This window comes from Balaenoptera musculus, chromosome 1 (genome assembly GCF_009873245.2).
Source record: "Balaenoptera musculus isolate JJ_BM4_2016_0621 chromosome 1, mBalMus1.pri.v3, whole genome shotgun sequence".
NCBI classification, from domain to species: domain Eukaryota; kingdom Metazoa; phylum Chordata; class Mammalia; order Artiodactyla; family Balaenopteridae; genus Balaenoptera; species Balaenoptera musculus.
Genome location: NC_045785.1, coordinates 22,864,140 through 22,880,756, shown reverse-complemented (window position 1 = coordinate 22,880,756; position 16,617 = coordinate 22,864,140). Strand labels below are relative to the sequence as shown.

The 16,617-nt window shown below is 50.7% G+C and overlaps 1 protein-coding gene across 2 annotated transcripts in view; it reads left to right on the top strand.

Moving 5' to 3' along the window:
- MECR (mitochondrial trans-2-enoyl-CoA reductase) overlaps positions 1-13,484 on the top strand; it is a 31,776-nt gene extending 18,292 nt beyond the window's left edge. For both annotated transcript variants that reach the window (XM_036833609.1, XM_036833617.1), the window contains 7 exons: positions 1,658-1,801; positions 4,455-4,557; positions 5,599-5,701; positions 6,681-6,754; positions 8,844-8,904; positions 9,069-9,141; positions 10,569-13,484. In XM_036833609.1, the coding sequence (XP_036689504.1) occupies positions 1,658-1,801; positions 4,455-4,557; positions 5,599-5,701; positions 6,681-6,754; positions 8,844-8,904; positions 9,069-9,141; positions 10,569-10,726 (716 nt within the window). In that variant the 3' untranslated portion in view covers positions 10,727-13,484. The remainder of the gene's footprint in view (positions 1-1,657; positions 1,802-4,454; positions 4,558-5,598; positions 5,702-6,680; positions 6,755-8,843; positions 8,905-9,068; positions 9,142-10,568) is intronic.
- Positions 13,485-16,617: the final 3,133 nt, after the last annotated feature.

Here is a 16,617-nt window from a genome sequence, read left to right as displayed (position 1 = left end):
AACAAAGTGATCTTAAAGCATAAATCCAATCACCTCAGACTTCTCTAAAATTAGAAGCTTCCTGGACGCTTCCTGGGACTTCCCTGCCAGTCCAGTGGTTAAGACTCTGCGCTTCTGCTGCAGGGAGCATGGGTTCGAGCCCTGGTTGGGGAATTAAGATCCCGCATGCCGTGCAGTGCGGCCAAAAAATAAATAAATAAATAAATAAGAAAAAATTAAAGCTTCCTATTCACTAAAATAAAATCCGTTCTTTATGCCATGACCCTGAGCCCTTATGTTTTTCAGACTGCAGGCTGTGACCCATTAGCGAAATCAATCCAGTGGGTTGCAAACAGAATTTTTCTTTTGTTAAAGTTGGTCAGAATAGAATAGAAAATAACAGTACATCACATAGAGTAGGGTAAGTATAGTTCCATGAAACTTCGGCTTCTGTTATGAATCCATGTATGTGTACATGTGTTTATGTATGTACATGTACTGAGTTAGACTGTAACACACGGTTACTGTGAGTCAAGATCATGAAAGTCTGTGTGACGTCCGTCCAGCCTGTGCCACGTCAGCCATGTCTCCAGCCACTCTTCCCACCATTCTCTCCCCTCCAGTGTGCATTCTTCCTGCTCCATTCCTATATCTGTCCTGCCTCAGAGTCTCTGCACATGCTTCTTCCTCCACTGGAATGTTCTTTGTGGATTCTGAGAGGCTGCATCTCTATCCTTCAACTCTTAGCCTGTCGCCTCCTCAGAGAAGCTGTCCCTGACTCCCATCTAAAGTAATTCTCTCCTCTCTCTCTCTCTCTCTGTATAACTTAGAATTCTTGTACTTGCTTGTTCGTGTCTCACCTGTTCTGCTCCACTGGAGTGAGCGCGCTGTGAATGTAAGGACTGTGTCGTTGTTGGAGGGGCCTGGCTCACAGCCGGTGCCGGATGAGTATCTGCAGATGGAAGTGGGCAGCCCGGGGAGCTGGGCGACGGGGCAAGTCACAGCCTCAGTTCCTGCCCTGTTGAGTGAGGACTTTAAATTGGACATTTTATTATTCTTTTGTCTAGAACTGGAATGTGGGCTGGGGGTTAATGAGCATTTTTTTCCAGTTTACAGGATTGTTTTCACTTCCCATATCTCGTTTGATCTGTGCAACAGTTCTTGGGGGAGGCCAGTCAAGGCTCTTCTTGCCAGTGTCATCTACATATTAGAAAAACCAAATCTCAGTGACTTAGTGCTGTGCTCAGACTAGCAGACCAGCAAAGCCAGGTACCACACCTCGGCCTCTGACTTTGGCTTTCATGCTTTTTTCCATAATACCACCCGAGTCACCCTGCCTTAGGTGAGAATGAGGGCCGAGTGGGAAAATGGGGCTTTCTCAGCTTCTCTTGCGCTGGTAATGATGTTGCTGTCTCACCCTCAGAGCCCAGTAGTTTGAGATCCTCAGCCACCTGCTGTGTGACACTAACTAAATCTACTGGTCACTGATGTGGGAATGACACAGTCTCCCTAACGTAATTATCATGAGGACTCAGACATTTGAAAAGGCTTTGGGATTTTCCTTTTTCTCCAAGTATTACTGAAGTCCGCTGTCCTCGATGCCCGTCCACTGAGGAGGGGGAGTGGGGCTGGGCATGGAGGGGGTCCTTCCTTACTCCCCTGGCCTCCCCCTTCTTAGGAACCTGGCGGACCGAGGCTGTTTTCAGCGAGGAAGCGCTCATCTCGGTTCCGAGTGACATCCCTCTTCAGAGCGCTGCCACCCTGGGCGTCAATCCCTGTACGGCCTACCGGATGCTGATGGACTTTGAGCGGCTGCGGCCAGGTAGGAACCGCAGTGGGTGGGCAGGCCGGGCACTCCTGACTGGGGTGTGACCCATGTCCCGACCCTGAGGCCTGGGAACTTACCTGCGAGGAAGGCGGCCCCAACCTGGGTGGTGGTGTTGCTTTACATGGAAAGATGTTAGCTTGGATCCTGGAAAACATGCTGAAACCTCATGAGGAGCACACCCTAGAAAACCGCTGAAGGGTCACATTCCCTAGAGCTTGGGATGGAATTCTGTCATTCAGCAAAATTGTATGGAGCTGTGCTGAGCTCTGGGGCTACAAAGCCAGACAACATAGACACAGTCCCTGTGTTTTCAATAAAATGCTGAACTTAGTGTTAGTCTTTCCACTCAGCACTGCCAGAGCACTTTCCAGCCCACATACGTGCCTTTCCATGCATTGCCCCGTCAAATGCACTGGACGTCAGAGCAGTGCAACGAGGTCCACAGCACGGGTCTGAACCCCAGCTTCGCCTCACTAACTGGGAACTGACCTCTCAAATCATCAGACTTTTCATCCGTGAAATGGAGAGTAAGGGGTTCTGAGGGCTCACTGAAACATGCCGTGTGACACTTAGCACAGGGCCTGGCATACAGCACAGTAAAGGTGTACTGCTGTTATCATTCTCCCTTTTTATAAATGAGGAAACTGAGGTCCAGAAAGGTAAATTATTGGCATGAGATCACTCAGCAAGGAAACGACAAAGCCAGGTGTTTTATTCCAGGTTCCCCTGAAAGCAGAGCCTAAGAAAAGAACTGGGGGCCGACAGTTCGCTGGGGAGGTGACCCCAGGAAGCAGGAGTGAGGGACTGGGGACAGGGACAGGGAAGGAGGAAGAGCCAGCGAAAGCTGATCCTGCCGTGGGCAACCGGGGCCCAGTCCTGCTGGGGACCCTCCACAGACCCTCACAGAACCCTCCTCAGAATTAACCTGCAAGTGACAGGAGGCTGGGCCAGTTACCCACCAACTCCCGTCCCCCGTGGTTGGAGGGTTACCCCACACACCACGCATATGCAGGAGCTGGCAGGGGCCCTAGAGATCACGCAGTCCAGCTCTGTCATGCCGACGAGGAAACTGAGGTGAAGAGATGCCGGAGTGTGATCACCTTCGGTGGCAGCTCTGCGTAAGCCTGGCTGAAAACCAGTCCCAGCTTCCTGCAGAGACAAATGCCGGTTCTCCCAGCTGTGGCAGAGCAGCCCTAGGTCTCTTTAAGTGCAGAAAGCCAGCAGGTGTGATCAGGGACCTTTGCTCAAGTCCCAGTGCAGCAGATGTTTTGGTCGCCTGCATCCTCTCCCCTCAGACCCCCTCTGATTTGGGCTGCAGCTGTGGTCGTCACATCAGGCTATTCTGACACCACCCACCTCAAATGCCCATGGTGTATCTCTCCACTTTCCTGCCCCAGGGCTGGTGTGAAACGTGTGATCTTGACCCATAGTAAGAATTACACTTTAAATTGTCATCCAGTACATAGACGTATATGAATATATATGTAATGAAAACCAAAGTTTTATGGAATAATATTTACCCTCACTATGTATGATGCACTCCACTATTTTTTTATTCTATTTTCCTTGATTTTAACTTTAAAAAAAAAAAAAAAAGCTTGCCACCCACTAGGTTGATTTCATAACCCACTGATGGGTGACGATCTGTAGGCTGACCCTAGCTAAGGAGGATGGGCCTTCTTCCAGAAAGTCCTCTGTCTCTATCACGAGATCCCTGCTGCCTCTCAAAACCCAGATAGCATTTCAGGGGAACAGAGCCCCTTCCCGGACACAACAGCACTGGGCTCTAATGAGGAGCACCCCGGTGGGTGCTTCTAGGGCTCCTGTTTTATGGGGGAGAAACTGAGGTTCAAAGAGGTCAGGACTTATCCCGCCCCATTCACTTTCCGTTACAGTCAGTGGAGAAGCTGGGACTCACACCCCAGTATGTCTCGTTCCAGAGCCCATGCTTTTCCCAGCATGGCCCGCGGCCTCCCCCGTTGGCTAAGTCCAAAGTTAGACCCGGCTTTGACCACAGACTATCTGGAGGTCCCTGTCTCAGGGGCTGCCAGTTTCTCCAGTGCAGCTCTAATCCCATTTTGAGGCAGTGCATCTTCCCCTCGAGAAGCTGCAGCCTGTTGATAGAAATGGACTGAGATAACAACCAAGTATAAGTCAGGGCTGACCGTGACCATTAACAGAGACGGCCACAGAGTGCTGTGGGAGTGCACGGGGGAAGAATCTGGGAAGGCTTCATGTAGGAAGCCACACTCGAGCTGTCCTTCAAAGGATATATAGGATTTGAAAACGAAGGGAGACGGAAAGAGGAAAACATTGCCAGCCAAAGAAATAACCTAAGCAGAGACTTGAGGACATAAAAATTGGGAGGATGATGAAGGATGCAAAATCATTTACACAGCAGGGTCTAAGTTGCATCCAGTGTGAACTCTTGAGTTGCTGAATCCTGGCAGGCTTCATGGGTGTTGTAGAGGTTTGTGGGGCACGGGAGAAGAGTGAACAACAGTCCAAGGACTGAGAAGGCTCAGCAGCCAGGTCCTGGGTCCCTTCAGAGTCTGAGGACTCCACCTCTGGCCCTATAATAGGATCCTAGGCTGGAAGCCCTTGACTTATTACAGGTCTCAACTTGAGTCTCTTCCTGGCTCCACAGGGGATTCTGTCATCCAGAATGCATCCAACAGTGGAGTGGGGCAAGCAGTCATCCAGATCGCCGCAGCCCTGGGACTGAGGACCATCAACGTGGTCCGAGACAGGTGCGTGGGAAGGCCTGATCCCAGCACACCACTTGGGCCTTTCCGCCTGCCACCCGCGGGTGCCCATGTTTCCACCAGGTGGCGCCCTTGCGTAAGCGGTCTTCCTTTCCTGTGGGCAGGAGCTGGCTTATAGCTGAGTCAGCCACCAGCACTGAAGTCCAGTGGCTTTTGGCTATAGGATGAATGAATCTGAAATGTAAAGGGAGGGCAGGAAGGAGAAGGCCCTTAGTGAACAGCTAAGAGTTTCTGAGACTCTTGACTTGTGATAAACTTCATGTTTTTAAAACCACAGTTCACATTTGGGAATGTTTTAAGCTGTGTTATTCTTTCTGTGAACTGACTAACCCAGAGCCCTTGTTTCCCTTGCATTTGTGTGATACTTTGAAGTGCACTAAATACAGACGTAAAGGAGATGGGGCAGGTTTGTCATCAGAGAGAGGAAGCCACTTGCTCAGGAAGACACAGCAAACCAATGACAAACTTAGTTTCCCAGTTTGTTCTCTCTCCATCATATCATCCAACTTCCTTAAGCCTCACCATCCAAGCACGTGGTTGTGTCTCTTCAGGGAAGCCCAGCCTTGGCAGGAGAACTGATACTCGCTTCAGTTCCCCATCCCCTCAGTTGTGCTAACAAAAAAATTGTTCTGTTTGCCTTGGTAAAGAGGCTCAGAGCCACTCCTGGACTGGAGTGTGTTTGCACAACACTCTGAAGAGCCCCTTGAAAAGAGGGGGAAAGGAAGCAGAGTTTGGCGTTTCAGTAGAAGAAATCAGGAAGTGAAATGACTCCTCCCTGAGCCCAGATAGTTTCTAGCGTCCTTGGGCTGACAGGAGCAGTAGAAACCTTCCAGTGCTCTCTCATGCCAGTGAGGAAACTGAGGCCAAGAGATGCCGGCATGTGATGAGACTGGTGGCCAGGCCCAGCTTAGCTTCCCACAAAGAGAAGCTCGGGTTCTCACAGCTGTGGCAGAGGGGTCCTGGGAGCCTTCCGTGGAGAAAGTGAGCAGATATGACCGAGGACCTTGAATTGTGTTTGGTTTCCAGACCTGACATCCAGAAGCTGACCGACAGACTGAAGAATCTGGGGGCCCATCATGTTGTCACAGAAGAGGAACTAAGAAAACATGAGATGAAAAACTTCTTTAAGGTACCAGTGATGAGGGACATTGCACCTCCATTCCAGGCCCAACTCCCTGAAGAAAGAAATTCACTTGAATTGGAAAAGCTGGCACTGGCCCCATTCGTCTCCAAAATCCTCCCTTTGTCTCTTTTCATGGAAGGATAAAGCCCATTCCCTCAGCCAGGGAAAAGCATGCATTAAGTGCCCGGGGCTGTGAGGGGGCAGGAGAGACAGACAAGGTTTAGGAAACCCTGTATGATTGGCAGTTTTGAACGTTAGTGGTGGACTACATCAGCCCACACAGCCGAAGTGAATCTCAGAGCTGGGAGAGAGCTGAGGTAACTGAGGCACAGGAGGGAAGAGAAAGAAAAGAAGTCACATTTCCAAAGCATCTGCCGTATATTTTATCTGATAATCCCCACAAAAGCTCTACAAAGTAGGTGCTATCTATTTTATAGGTGAGAAAACGAAGACTTGGAAAAAAAGAAAGGACTTCACTGAGACCACACAGTCATAAGTGGTGGAGTCGGGCTGGTCCCAGGCCTCTCTAAACTCAAAGCCCCTTAACCCTGCCCAGCACACCTAGTAAGTGACAGAACCACATCTCAGCCTCTTGTCACTGAACCCTGGAAGGACCGGACACACACTTGCTTGAGAACACGTGCCTCTTGAGAACATTTCTGAAGCAGTAGGTCAGCACATCTAATATAAACTGAGTTGTAAGTGCTGAGAAGAGGGGGAAATGAAGTCCGTCAAAACAGAACATAGGTGCCCTTTGTCTGTTCATTCCCAGAGGAGGTGAGTTTTGAACAAAATCCTAAAACAGATAACAGGATTAAGCTGGTAAAGAAAAGGCCCTTCCCAGACAGCACTGAAAGGCATGACTGTCCCACTTTCTTCGCTCCTTCCTGACACAGCCCTTGGGCCAGGGAAGTGCTGTTTATAGCAAGCTTCAAACCCCACCACAGAGGGGTAGCTCACTCACTGCAGGTCCCTTCTTTTCCAGGACGTGCCCCAGCCTCAGCTTGCTCTCAACTGTGTCGGCGGGAAAAGCTCCACGGAGCTGCTGCGGCACTTGGCGTAAGTCCCTCGGCCCTGCGGGTCCAGTGCACAAAGGCGTCCTCCCGGGATTTAGCCAGGAGGACCACCGAGTGACCGAGTCCCAGTGGCCAGTGCAGGCCAAGGCTAGGTCAGCACGATCCGGAGTAGGAAGATGGGACCCACGTCATGTCCTAGTTACCTGGGCCCGCCCTTTCTCAGCCTCCTCCTTTACAGATGACCATCCGGCTCTGTTCTCCTAGGGACCCCAGAAGTAGACTGCTGGGCGCTCTGTGATAGGGGAACGGGTAAGGATTCATAACCTAGGGGCATCTGAAAAAGTCACTTAGTCCTAGCTTATTAGCTTTTAAATGTTTTATTAGCTTTTAAAAATAGATTCTAATTTTAAAGGTAACATCATGCTGTTACAAAACATCTTGAAAGCATGTAAAAGTACAAAGGACAAATTAAGCACAAAGCTTACCTATCATCCCACCACAGAGGGGGATGACATGTTGACAGTGCATGTCCTTTCCTTCTTTTTTCGTTTAATATAAACTTCTCAAATTGAAGGGCGCCTGAAAGGACACTTCCCAACTAGAGCACCAACATTTGTTAACTCATATTTGCTAGCACTCACTAGCCACAGGGTACCTAGATGGCTGAGACACTGAGGGAACCCTCTAGAACTCAGGCTGGATGGGAATTTGGGTCATGTGATCAGAGAGCTGTAGTCACAATCACAGAGTGTTTACCATGCACCAGACTGTGCAGAGTGCATGATGTACCCCTTCCACAGTCGCCTAGGTGAGGGGTACTGCTCCCATCCCCGTCCACACGAGGCCCAGAGAGGGCCGTCAGCTTGCCCAAGTTGCTGTGGCTCCGAGCGTACCTCTTCAGCCCTGCTCTGGGCAGCCTCCGAGGCCAACTGCCATCCCCACGTGGCTCGTGCTTACTAGCTGTGGACCTATGAAAAGTTAAGCAATATGTGAAAAACGATCCAGGTCTCAGTCTCTTCATCAGTAAAATGGGGGGATATAAACCCTTTCTGCCTCAGAAGGTGAGTCCAAGGGGCTCTGAGGTCTGTACACAGCACTATACAAATGAGAGGTGGGCCCCAGTTTTCTCATCTGTGAAATAGGAGTCATAAAAGTCCTCCCTTGGGGTTACTGTGAGGATTCACTGGCCAGCACATGTGAAGTGCTCTGACCTGTGCCTGGCACATAGTAAACACCCAGTATACGGTAGCCATTCTGATTAGATCAAGTGAAGTGCAGGTCCACGGAGGGAGGGCTCGCCCCCTCACCATGCAGGAGCTACTTTCCAGAGCAGGTGGCAGTTGAAGGGAACTAAAGACCAGACTGGCCCCCGGCCTCAGGCACAGAGAGTTACCTGCCTCTCTCAGCAGCTTCTTCCATCCTGGAGTTCACAGAGCCTCCCTTGTGTTGTCCCAAAATGTATCTCGGGTCATCCTTGATCAACAAACTCCTAAAAGAGCCAGGGGAGTGGGGAGGGGAGCACAGATTAAGTCAGGCATGTGAAGTCCTAGCTTACGTTTTAAAAATTATATGAGCCCCTCTCCTGTTTGACCGCCGGGGTGGGTGTGGGTGTCAGACAGCAGGTCCTGACAATCGCCATTGTCCTCTGCACCGTCCACACCGTTCTTTAGCTGCGTCGTCTCACTGGAGCGTGTACAGGAGAGGCAGTGTGGCCCGCTGTGGACATGTTGCCCAGCGTCATATACCGACAGTGGAGTAGAGCCCGGCCCGATCTACTTCTGGCTCCACTCATGACTCAGGTTGTGAGCTTTGCTCAGCGGAGTATTTTTCTCTGCGGCTCTTCCGCAAAGCCTGACTGGGAGCTTAACTCTGGGCTCCCAACCCTGGCTAGACATAGAGGTCGTCTGCAGGGGGTGTTTGCTTGCTTGTTTGTTTTCTGTCGTTTTTAATATAGAGCTTTGCTTCCCAATTCATTAGGTCTGGGTCGGGCCTAGGAATCTGTATTTTTGAACCCTTCCCAGGGATTCTGAGAACGAGGTTTAGGAACCAGGGTTGGAATAGATGCATTGTAACTGGTTCAAGAAGGGCTCTGTCTCTACCTGCGACCACTCTCTTCTCTCTGGACCCTTCAGGCCTGGAGGAACCATGGTGACCTATGGGGGGATGGCCAAGCAGCCTGTCATCGCCTCTGTGGTAAGCTGGTGGGGCGGGGCGGGGGAGTGCCGGGAGACAGGGGCCTGGACACCACCGTTGTCTAAACTCAGGCAGCGCCCCCCGGCCCTGGGGGAATCCATACCTTAAGCAGTGCCTGGAGTTTTTGCCCTCAGAGCCCCAATATGTCCTTCCTGTGTCCACAGAGTCTGCTCATTTTTAAGGATCTCAAACTTCGGGGCTTTTGGTTATCCCAGTGGAAGAAGGACCACAGTCCAGGTAAGTGAATGATGGCCCCATTACCAAGGGTCACATGAGAGGGCAGTGCCCACTGCAGAAGTGACCAGCCACTCTGAGCCCTGGAGAGGTGATTGGACGCCCAGGCCCACAACAGGATAAAGGAAAACAGTCTCTAAATACAGCTGCAGTCAGCAAATAGTTATTGGACCAAAGTGGGCTAGTCCTTGGGGCACCATATTGAACAAGGCATCCCCTGCCACCCTCCTGAGGAGCTGACAGTGGGGAAGCCTGCCGTGGAAGACAGCCAAGTAAAGGGAACAGACCCTGGAACCGGCCTGCCCAGGCCCAAATCCTGCTTCCACCATTACTGGCTATGGGCTCTGCCGAGTGAGCTGTGGGACATTGGCAAGTTACTTAACCTCTGCCTCGGTTTAAATGTCATAATTGTTTAAACTATTGTCAGCTCTGTCTGACACAGGAGGAAACAGAGGCTCAGAGTAGCTAGGTAGCTGGCCCCGAGTCGTCCCCACCTGAGGGGTGTGTAGCCAGGGCGTGAACAGCCTCTCTGCCTCCAAAACCTGAGGCAGCGCACTGCTCTTCTTCTCCTCCTGGAGGACTGGCTCCCCAGATGGTGACCACCACCGCCCCCGGGCTGAGCTGAGGAAGGGCGTGGAGTTATCCCAGCGGCGGGGAGGGCGGGGAGGGAAGTGGTCGTCTGAAGGGGGTGTTCTAAGCAAAGAAGATAGCATGTGTAAAAGCCCATCGTTGTGGCCAGATTACGAAAGGCCTTATAATCCTCTTTAAGGAGCTCAGACTCCTCGGTCTTAAAGGGAAATGGGAAGCACTGAAATGTTTTAAGCAGGGGATACAATTCGATTTGAATGTTAAATGAATTGATGTCTATGAAAAAGTACTTCTCAGCCAAGGCCTTCACTTCTCATCTTCCTCTACCATATTGGGTCCTTAGTGGGAGGCAAGCCCGGGAGGGGACGTTGGTGGCTTCTGCTGGTGCGGTTCTGAGGGAGCCTGGGCTCTCAGGGAAGGCTCTTTTCCCTGAGCAGAGCTCCGCTGTTGCACATCTGTTGGCCTGCCAGGCACCACCCACCCCCTCCCCGTGCCTCTTCCGGCTTCTGCCCCTCTGAGTGATTCCGCCCTCCCACCATTCAGGACCCCCCGTTACACCCAGTCAGGTTCTGTGGGCCGAACCATCACAGCCACCACTCCGCCTGCCCGTCAGCTCCTGGGGCTGCTCCCCGTGCTTCTGTCCCCGCCGTGGCCCTCACTGTCCTGAGCACAGGCGGGCACCAGGCCGCCTCCGCAGCGGCCGCCGTGTCCCTGGCCGAGCCCAGGGCTCTCAAGGCTTCCCTGGAGCCCAGCACCAGCTCCTGCCAGCAGGGGAAGCCCGCGTGTCCCCTCACCGAGCCCTGCGGTTGCTCCCCCGTCTGACACCCTCCAACCTCCCACAGACCAGTTCAAGGAGCTGATCCTCACGCTGTGCGATCTCATCCACCGAGGCCAGCTCACGGCCCCTGCCTGCTCTGAGGCCCCACTGCAGGACTACCAGCGTGCCCTAGAAGCGTCCATGCAGCCTTTCGTGTCTTCCAAGCAGATCCTCACCATGTGATGTGATAATCCCAGAGGAGCCGGAACCACGTGGGAGGGGAGGCGGACCAGCAGGACTGGTTTCGGCCCCCCAGTTGGGGCCTCCGCCTTCCGCAGGCCGCTCCTCTCCCCACTGTCACTTCTGAGTCGGAGAACTGCGAGGCCAGCCAAGGCTTTCCCTGGGGCCAGCCTCCGGGTATCTAATAAAGTCCGAACTCCCTAAAAAACCAAACAAACAAAAACCAATAGGAGTCACCCCTAATAAGAAGGACCATCCCTTGCCAGCTCCCAGCACTAGAAGCCCCCCTTGCCCACCCTCACCTGTCCTCCAGCCATCACTTCCTGACCGCTCTGAAAGCAAAGCCTTGGCGGGGCTGGCAGGTACAAAAGCCAGTAAAACAGGTCTCTGCCCTCAAGCCCTCCAAGCCCACAGAGGAGAATCTTCTAAAAAGGAAAGTTTGACTCAATCTCAGGTGGCCTTCGGCTCAATCTGGGACAGGGGGAGGATCAGCTCCACAGAGGAGTGAATGCCAGGCTGAGAAAGCAAGGAAATGGGGTCTCAGGTGCCTGGACCAGCCTCATGGAACTTCCATTCTAACTGGGGAGATAGACGTTACACCAGTGGTTCTCAACCTGAGCTCATTTGACCCCCAGGGGACGCTGTGGTTATCATAATTGAGGGGGTGCTGCTAGTGCCCAGTGAGCAGAGGTCAGTGATGCTGCTACAGCATCCTGCAGTGCACGGCACAGCCTCCCTCAGCAAGGGCTTATCCAGCCCAGATGTCCACAGTGCCGCCGTTGAGAAACCCCGCGTCCAACCCCTGGTCCCACGACAGTTACCATAGTGATGAGTGTGCAAAAGAAGACACGCGTGAGGTGCTGTGAGCGCCTAACCAAGGTCCTGTCCTAGGCCTCCCTGAGGTGAAGCTGGAAAGTGGGCCCTGAAAAATGAGTAGCTTTATTCAGACAAAGAGAAGAGTTTGACACTATGTGAGTTTTTGGTGTTTGCTTCATGATCCACTCACTCAAAGCAAAGAACTAGAGGCTTTGGGGTGTCTCCCTCATCATCTGGCCCTCTGTCCCTGAGCTGTAGAGCCTCACTGCGGGGGAACTTACTGAGAGCCTAGCATGTGCCTGAGGCCAGGGCTGCCCGTGAGTGACGTGGGGCTGGCCCGCAAGTAGCTAAGCCTAGTGCACAGCATACTCATGAGGCTGCTGATACGGAGGTGTTGGAGGGCCGTGGAGACACGGCAGCTCTGCCTGAGGGTTTAAGGAAGGCCTCCCAGAGGAAGTATGGTCACAGCCAATCTTAAGGCCCAGCAGGAGAAGGTGTACCAAGCAAAGCCAACAGCACTCGTGAGAGTCTGGCGGCCCTGGAGAGCCTAGCAGTCGGGGAACTGCCCACAGGCAAGTATAGCTGCTGCCTAGGACGTGGGGGGAGTATGAAGACTGAGATGGGAACAGTGGGCCGCAGTCAGAGCAGGAAGGCTCAGGACTTGCCCCCAAGACATGGGGGAGGCACTGAGGGATTTTAGGCAGTGGAGAGATGTGGAAAACTGGCTCTGAAGGCTAGTTGCATGCCAGCACATACCTGGGCCCCGGCATCATCCTCTTGCCTTCAGGAGCATCTTGTGTGTCCTCTGGAGAAAAGGACTCGGCTTCAGCCTGGGGCTGGGAAAGGTCTACAGGTGCCCTCTGGGTAAGATTTGCCACCTGGTACACCTGGGCTCAGAATCAGCCCCAACTCACCCAAGTCCCTCCCATTCTGTATCCTCAAGGTTAGTGGGATGGATGATTTGTGCAGATGGTCAATGTGGGAAAGTGCAAAAAGCCTGAGAGGGAGCGGGAGGCTGCCCAAAGCCTACAGGAGTCAAAGTTAGGATTAGTTCCTGCAGGGGGACTCCACAGGGTTGGGCTTAGGGGATGTGATGAGCCTGCAGCCATGGAGAAGGATCGGGCCCCTGGTAGAGACTCAGAGTGGGCAGACAGGTGGGAGGAAGGTTCTTAACACCACGTCACGGTTAGAGACCTCGGGGGTGTGCAGAGTGTCCCGGGAATAGTACCTCTGGGGGTCTGGAGCTGATTTTTTTTTTTTTTTTTTTTTTGGCTGCTCCGTGTGGCATGAGGGATCTTAGTTCCCCGACCAGGGATCAAAGTCATGGCCCCTGCATTGGGGGCGCGGAGTCTTAACCACTGGACCGCCAGGGAAGTCCTTGGAGCTGACGTTGGGCTTTAAAGGATGATAATATTTTCTCAGGCAGGGGAGGGAGACAAGCATTACAGACTAAGGGACCAGACTAAGTTATAGAGGCAGAACATTTATGTCAGAATCTTCTCGTTTTCCCCAAATACCATTCTACTGCTAAGAATTAAAACTGATGACTCTTAGGCGGGCACATGGTGGGCTGGAATAAACACTGTTTCCCTGCCTCCCTTGCAGCTGACAAGATCTGGCCCATGTGATGTAAGCAGAGGTGCTAGGTGTCCATTTCTTAGGAACCTCTTTAAAATATAGCTGGCATCCATCCTGTACCCTTTCCTTCGCCTTTCACCATCCTCCTGGCTGGGATACAAACATGGAATTTTCACAGCCATCTTTGACCATGTTGAGAATGGGACAGCAACAAGATCAAAGGAGCCTGGGTCCCTGAGACCCAGAAACGCTGACTGCCCACCTGAGGACTTGAGAAATAAGCTTCTGTGTTATTTATTTAAGCCCCTAGTGTTTGGGCTTTCTCTGAACCTAATCATAAATGATACATATTCTATGATTTAATTTATATTGAAATCCTGTCAATCCATCTGAAGCTGAAAATTTCACAAAATCACAATCTGAATTGTGGCAGTGTGTGATTCCCAGCTAAGGAATTTGGACTTCACCCTACTGGCAGTAGGGAACAAAAGATTTCTGAGCCAGAAGATCAGAACTGTGCTTCAGAAAAATCCCTCTGGCAGCAATTTGGGGGGACAATTTGGAGAAGGGAGGCGCTAAAGAAAGAGATAATCAGAAATTCCTAGATAAGTAAAGTCTCCCTAAATTTTGAAGACCAACATAGGGATTACCAACATTTAATGAGGCCAGCAGAGGAAAGGAGCCTGAGGCAAAACAATGTCAAAAGGGAATCTGACTTAAGATGGGTCATCGCTTCCCTACTTAGCAAGTACAGGAGATTGTTTTTAATTTTCAGGCTGAATAATCTCTCTGTGGAGTTGGGACAGCTCTTCTGGCCCACTAAGTAAACAATATACTTTTTAAATGGCTGAAGGAGGAACTCTGGCTCCAGGAGACCAAAGGAGGACAAACAGGCATGACCTCCTAAACCAAAGCTTGGGTGCACCTGAAGCCCTGAGGCTTCATGACTGGCTCTCCCTGTTGTCTTCTGGAATCATCCACCCTTCAACTGCCTACAGCCACTGTCGTAATATTGATGACTGTCTGGTGTCTTGGGACACCAATTAACCCTGCTTTCCTCAGGGAAAAAAACCGATGCCCAGAAGAAAGGTTCTTGCATTAACCTGTGTGTGCCAGGCATCTCTGCCCTGGTACCTGGAAGCTGTCAGCAGCTCCCACCGGCCCCATGCTTATTGGCAGGTACCATGCCATGGGTAGGACACTGGGCCCAGCTTGGGCAGCTGGAGGAAATGGTGGAAGAAGAGAGACTCAGTCCTGGCACAGCATCTGCCTGCATCTGAAGGCAGGAAGATCATGGGAAGACAGAGGGCCCACCTGCAGGTGAGTTAGCACCCTCTGAGAGGGAAGAAAGCTTGCCCTATGTCCCTGACCCTTTACAGTGTACGGGCACTTCCACACGTACCTGCATTTGATTTTTACAACTTCCCTGTGTCATTGAGGTTTTAATATCACCACTTTTCAGAAGAGGAAGATGCTGAGAGAGGAAGTGAGCTGCTCAAGGTCACATACCAGGAAGCAAGCTGGCACCGGAAGCCAGGTCCCCTGACCCTGTCTGGTCAGCATGCCAGTCAACCCCAGTTCCTCTGGCCCCACAGTTGGCCTTGAGCTCCCTCTTTTCTCAGGACTCCTTGATTTTGTTCAGTAATAATTGACATGTCACTCAATTTCCCTGAGTCTATGTCTCACGGGGAAGCATGAAAAAAAGGAGAAGCAGGAGGCCACTGAAGTAATCCAGGTGAGAACTCATTCACTTATTCATTCGGTAAATAGTTTGAACACCCGATATGTGAAATGCACTGTCAGAAGTGCCAGGGATACAGCAGGAGCCAAAAATCGTGGCCCATGATACCAGGAAGCTTATGTTCTAGTGGAGGAGAAAGACAGTGAACAAGTGAATAAATGAGGTAATTACAGAGTGTAGCAAGTGCTGTGAAAGAAAAAATAAAGTGATATCATAGTGATGGGGGGTACTTGAGAGAAGGTGGGCAAGGAAGGTCTGAGTCCTGAATAAGAAGTCAGCCATGTTGCAGGCAGGGGGAGCAGCATGTTAAAGCCCTGATGTGTGAACAATATGACGAGGCCTGAACTGGCTTAGCTAAGTGGGAGTGAAGTGAATGGATTCGTGAATATTTAGAAGGAAGAATCAACAAGACAGTGTGAACGAGGTGCGTGAAGGTGGAACTTTGGCACCTTCCTGGAAGGAGGTGCCACTCCCTGAGTTAGCAAGCTCCAGAAGAGGAGAGGTTTTGGAGACAGGTATTTCGGTGGGCAGGGTTCTTTCCCATCTGTGCAATAGGTTGAGCAGATTATTTAACAACCAAGTTTAGCACTGGTTCTTCAGAATACAGGTACTATGATCCTCACACTTTACAAAATACCAAACGGATCAGGACTGCAGCATAAAAATCAGTTCTAAAAGTAACAGAATAAACCATGGGAGGTTTTGTTTGTTTGGCTGCGCCCAGTCTTAGTTGCAACACAGGGGATCTTTTTTTAGTTGCAGCATGCGGGATCTTCCTTGCATCGTGGATTTATCTATCTGTGCCACATCTTAGCTGCGGCATGCGGAATCTTTAGTTGTGGCATGCAAACTCTTAGTTGCGGCATGCATGTGGGATCTAGTTCCCTGACCAGGGATCGAACCTGGGCCCCCTGCATTGGGAGCGCAGAGTCTTAGCCACTGGACCACCGGGAAGTCCCCAGGGGAGGTTTTTAAAAAAAAAAAAAAAAATTTTAAACCTCAGAGTGAGGAAGGCCTTTCAAACTACAACACATAATCCAGAATCAAAGAAAAATAAAGGATAAATTCGATCCCATAAACATACAATGTTTTTGCATGGCAGAAAAGCACTCTAGGCAAAGTCAAAAGTCAACAAACTGGGAAAAAATATTTGCAACTCATTTGACAAAGAACTGATTTTCCTAATACATAGATAGCTCCTATGAATAAGAAAAATGGGCAAAAAATATAAACAGAGAAAGGAAAATATGTGCCTTAAACATACGAGGCTGACTCCACTCAACATAACTGCAAATTAAATTATCCCAAGATACCATTTTTCAGCTATCAGATTGACAACGATCATAAAGTTTCATAACGTGTTGATGAGGAGACGGAGAAACAGGTGCTTGTGGAAAATTGAGCAATATGTATCAGAACTATGCTTGCCCACACCCTTTGACCCAACTATTCTACTTCTAGGAATAGATCCTACATAGATGTACATATACAGTTACTCACTGAAGCTGTTAAAACAAAAGGTTTCAATCTATCTCAACGTCCTTTCCTAGGGCACTGATTAAATAAATTACTGTGTATAAAGTGGCATATTATGAGCCATAAAATAGTCCTGAGGAAGCTCCTTTTGTACTCTAATGGAATGATTTTCAAATTATACTGAGTGCAGAACTGTATGTATAGTACACCACCATTTGCTTTACATGTGTAAAACCTCTGTAAGGACATTTAAGAAACATTATATTGTCTGCCTCTAGGCCGC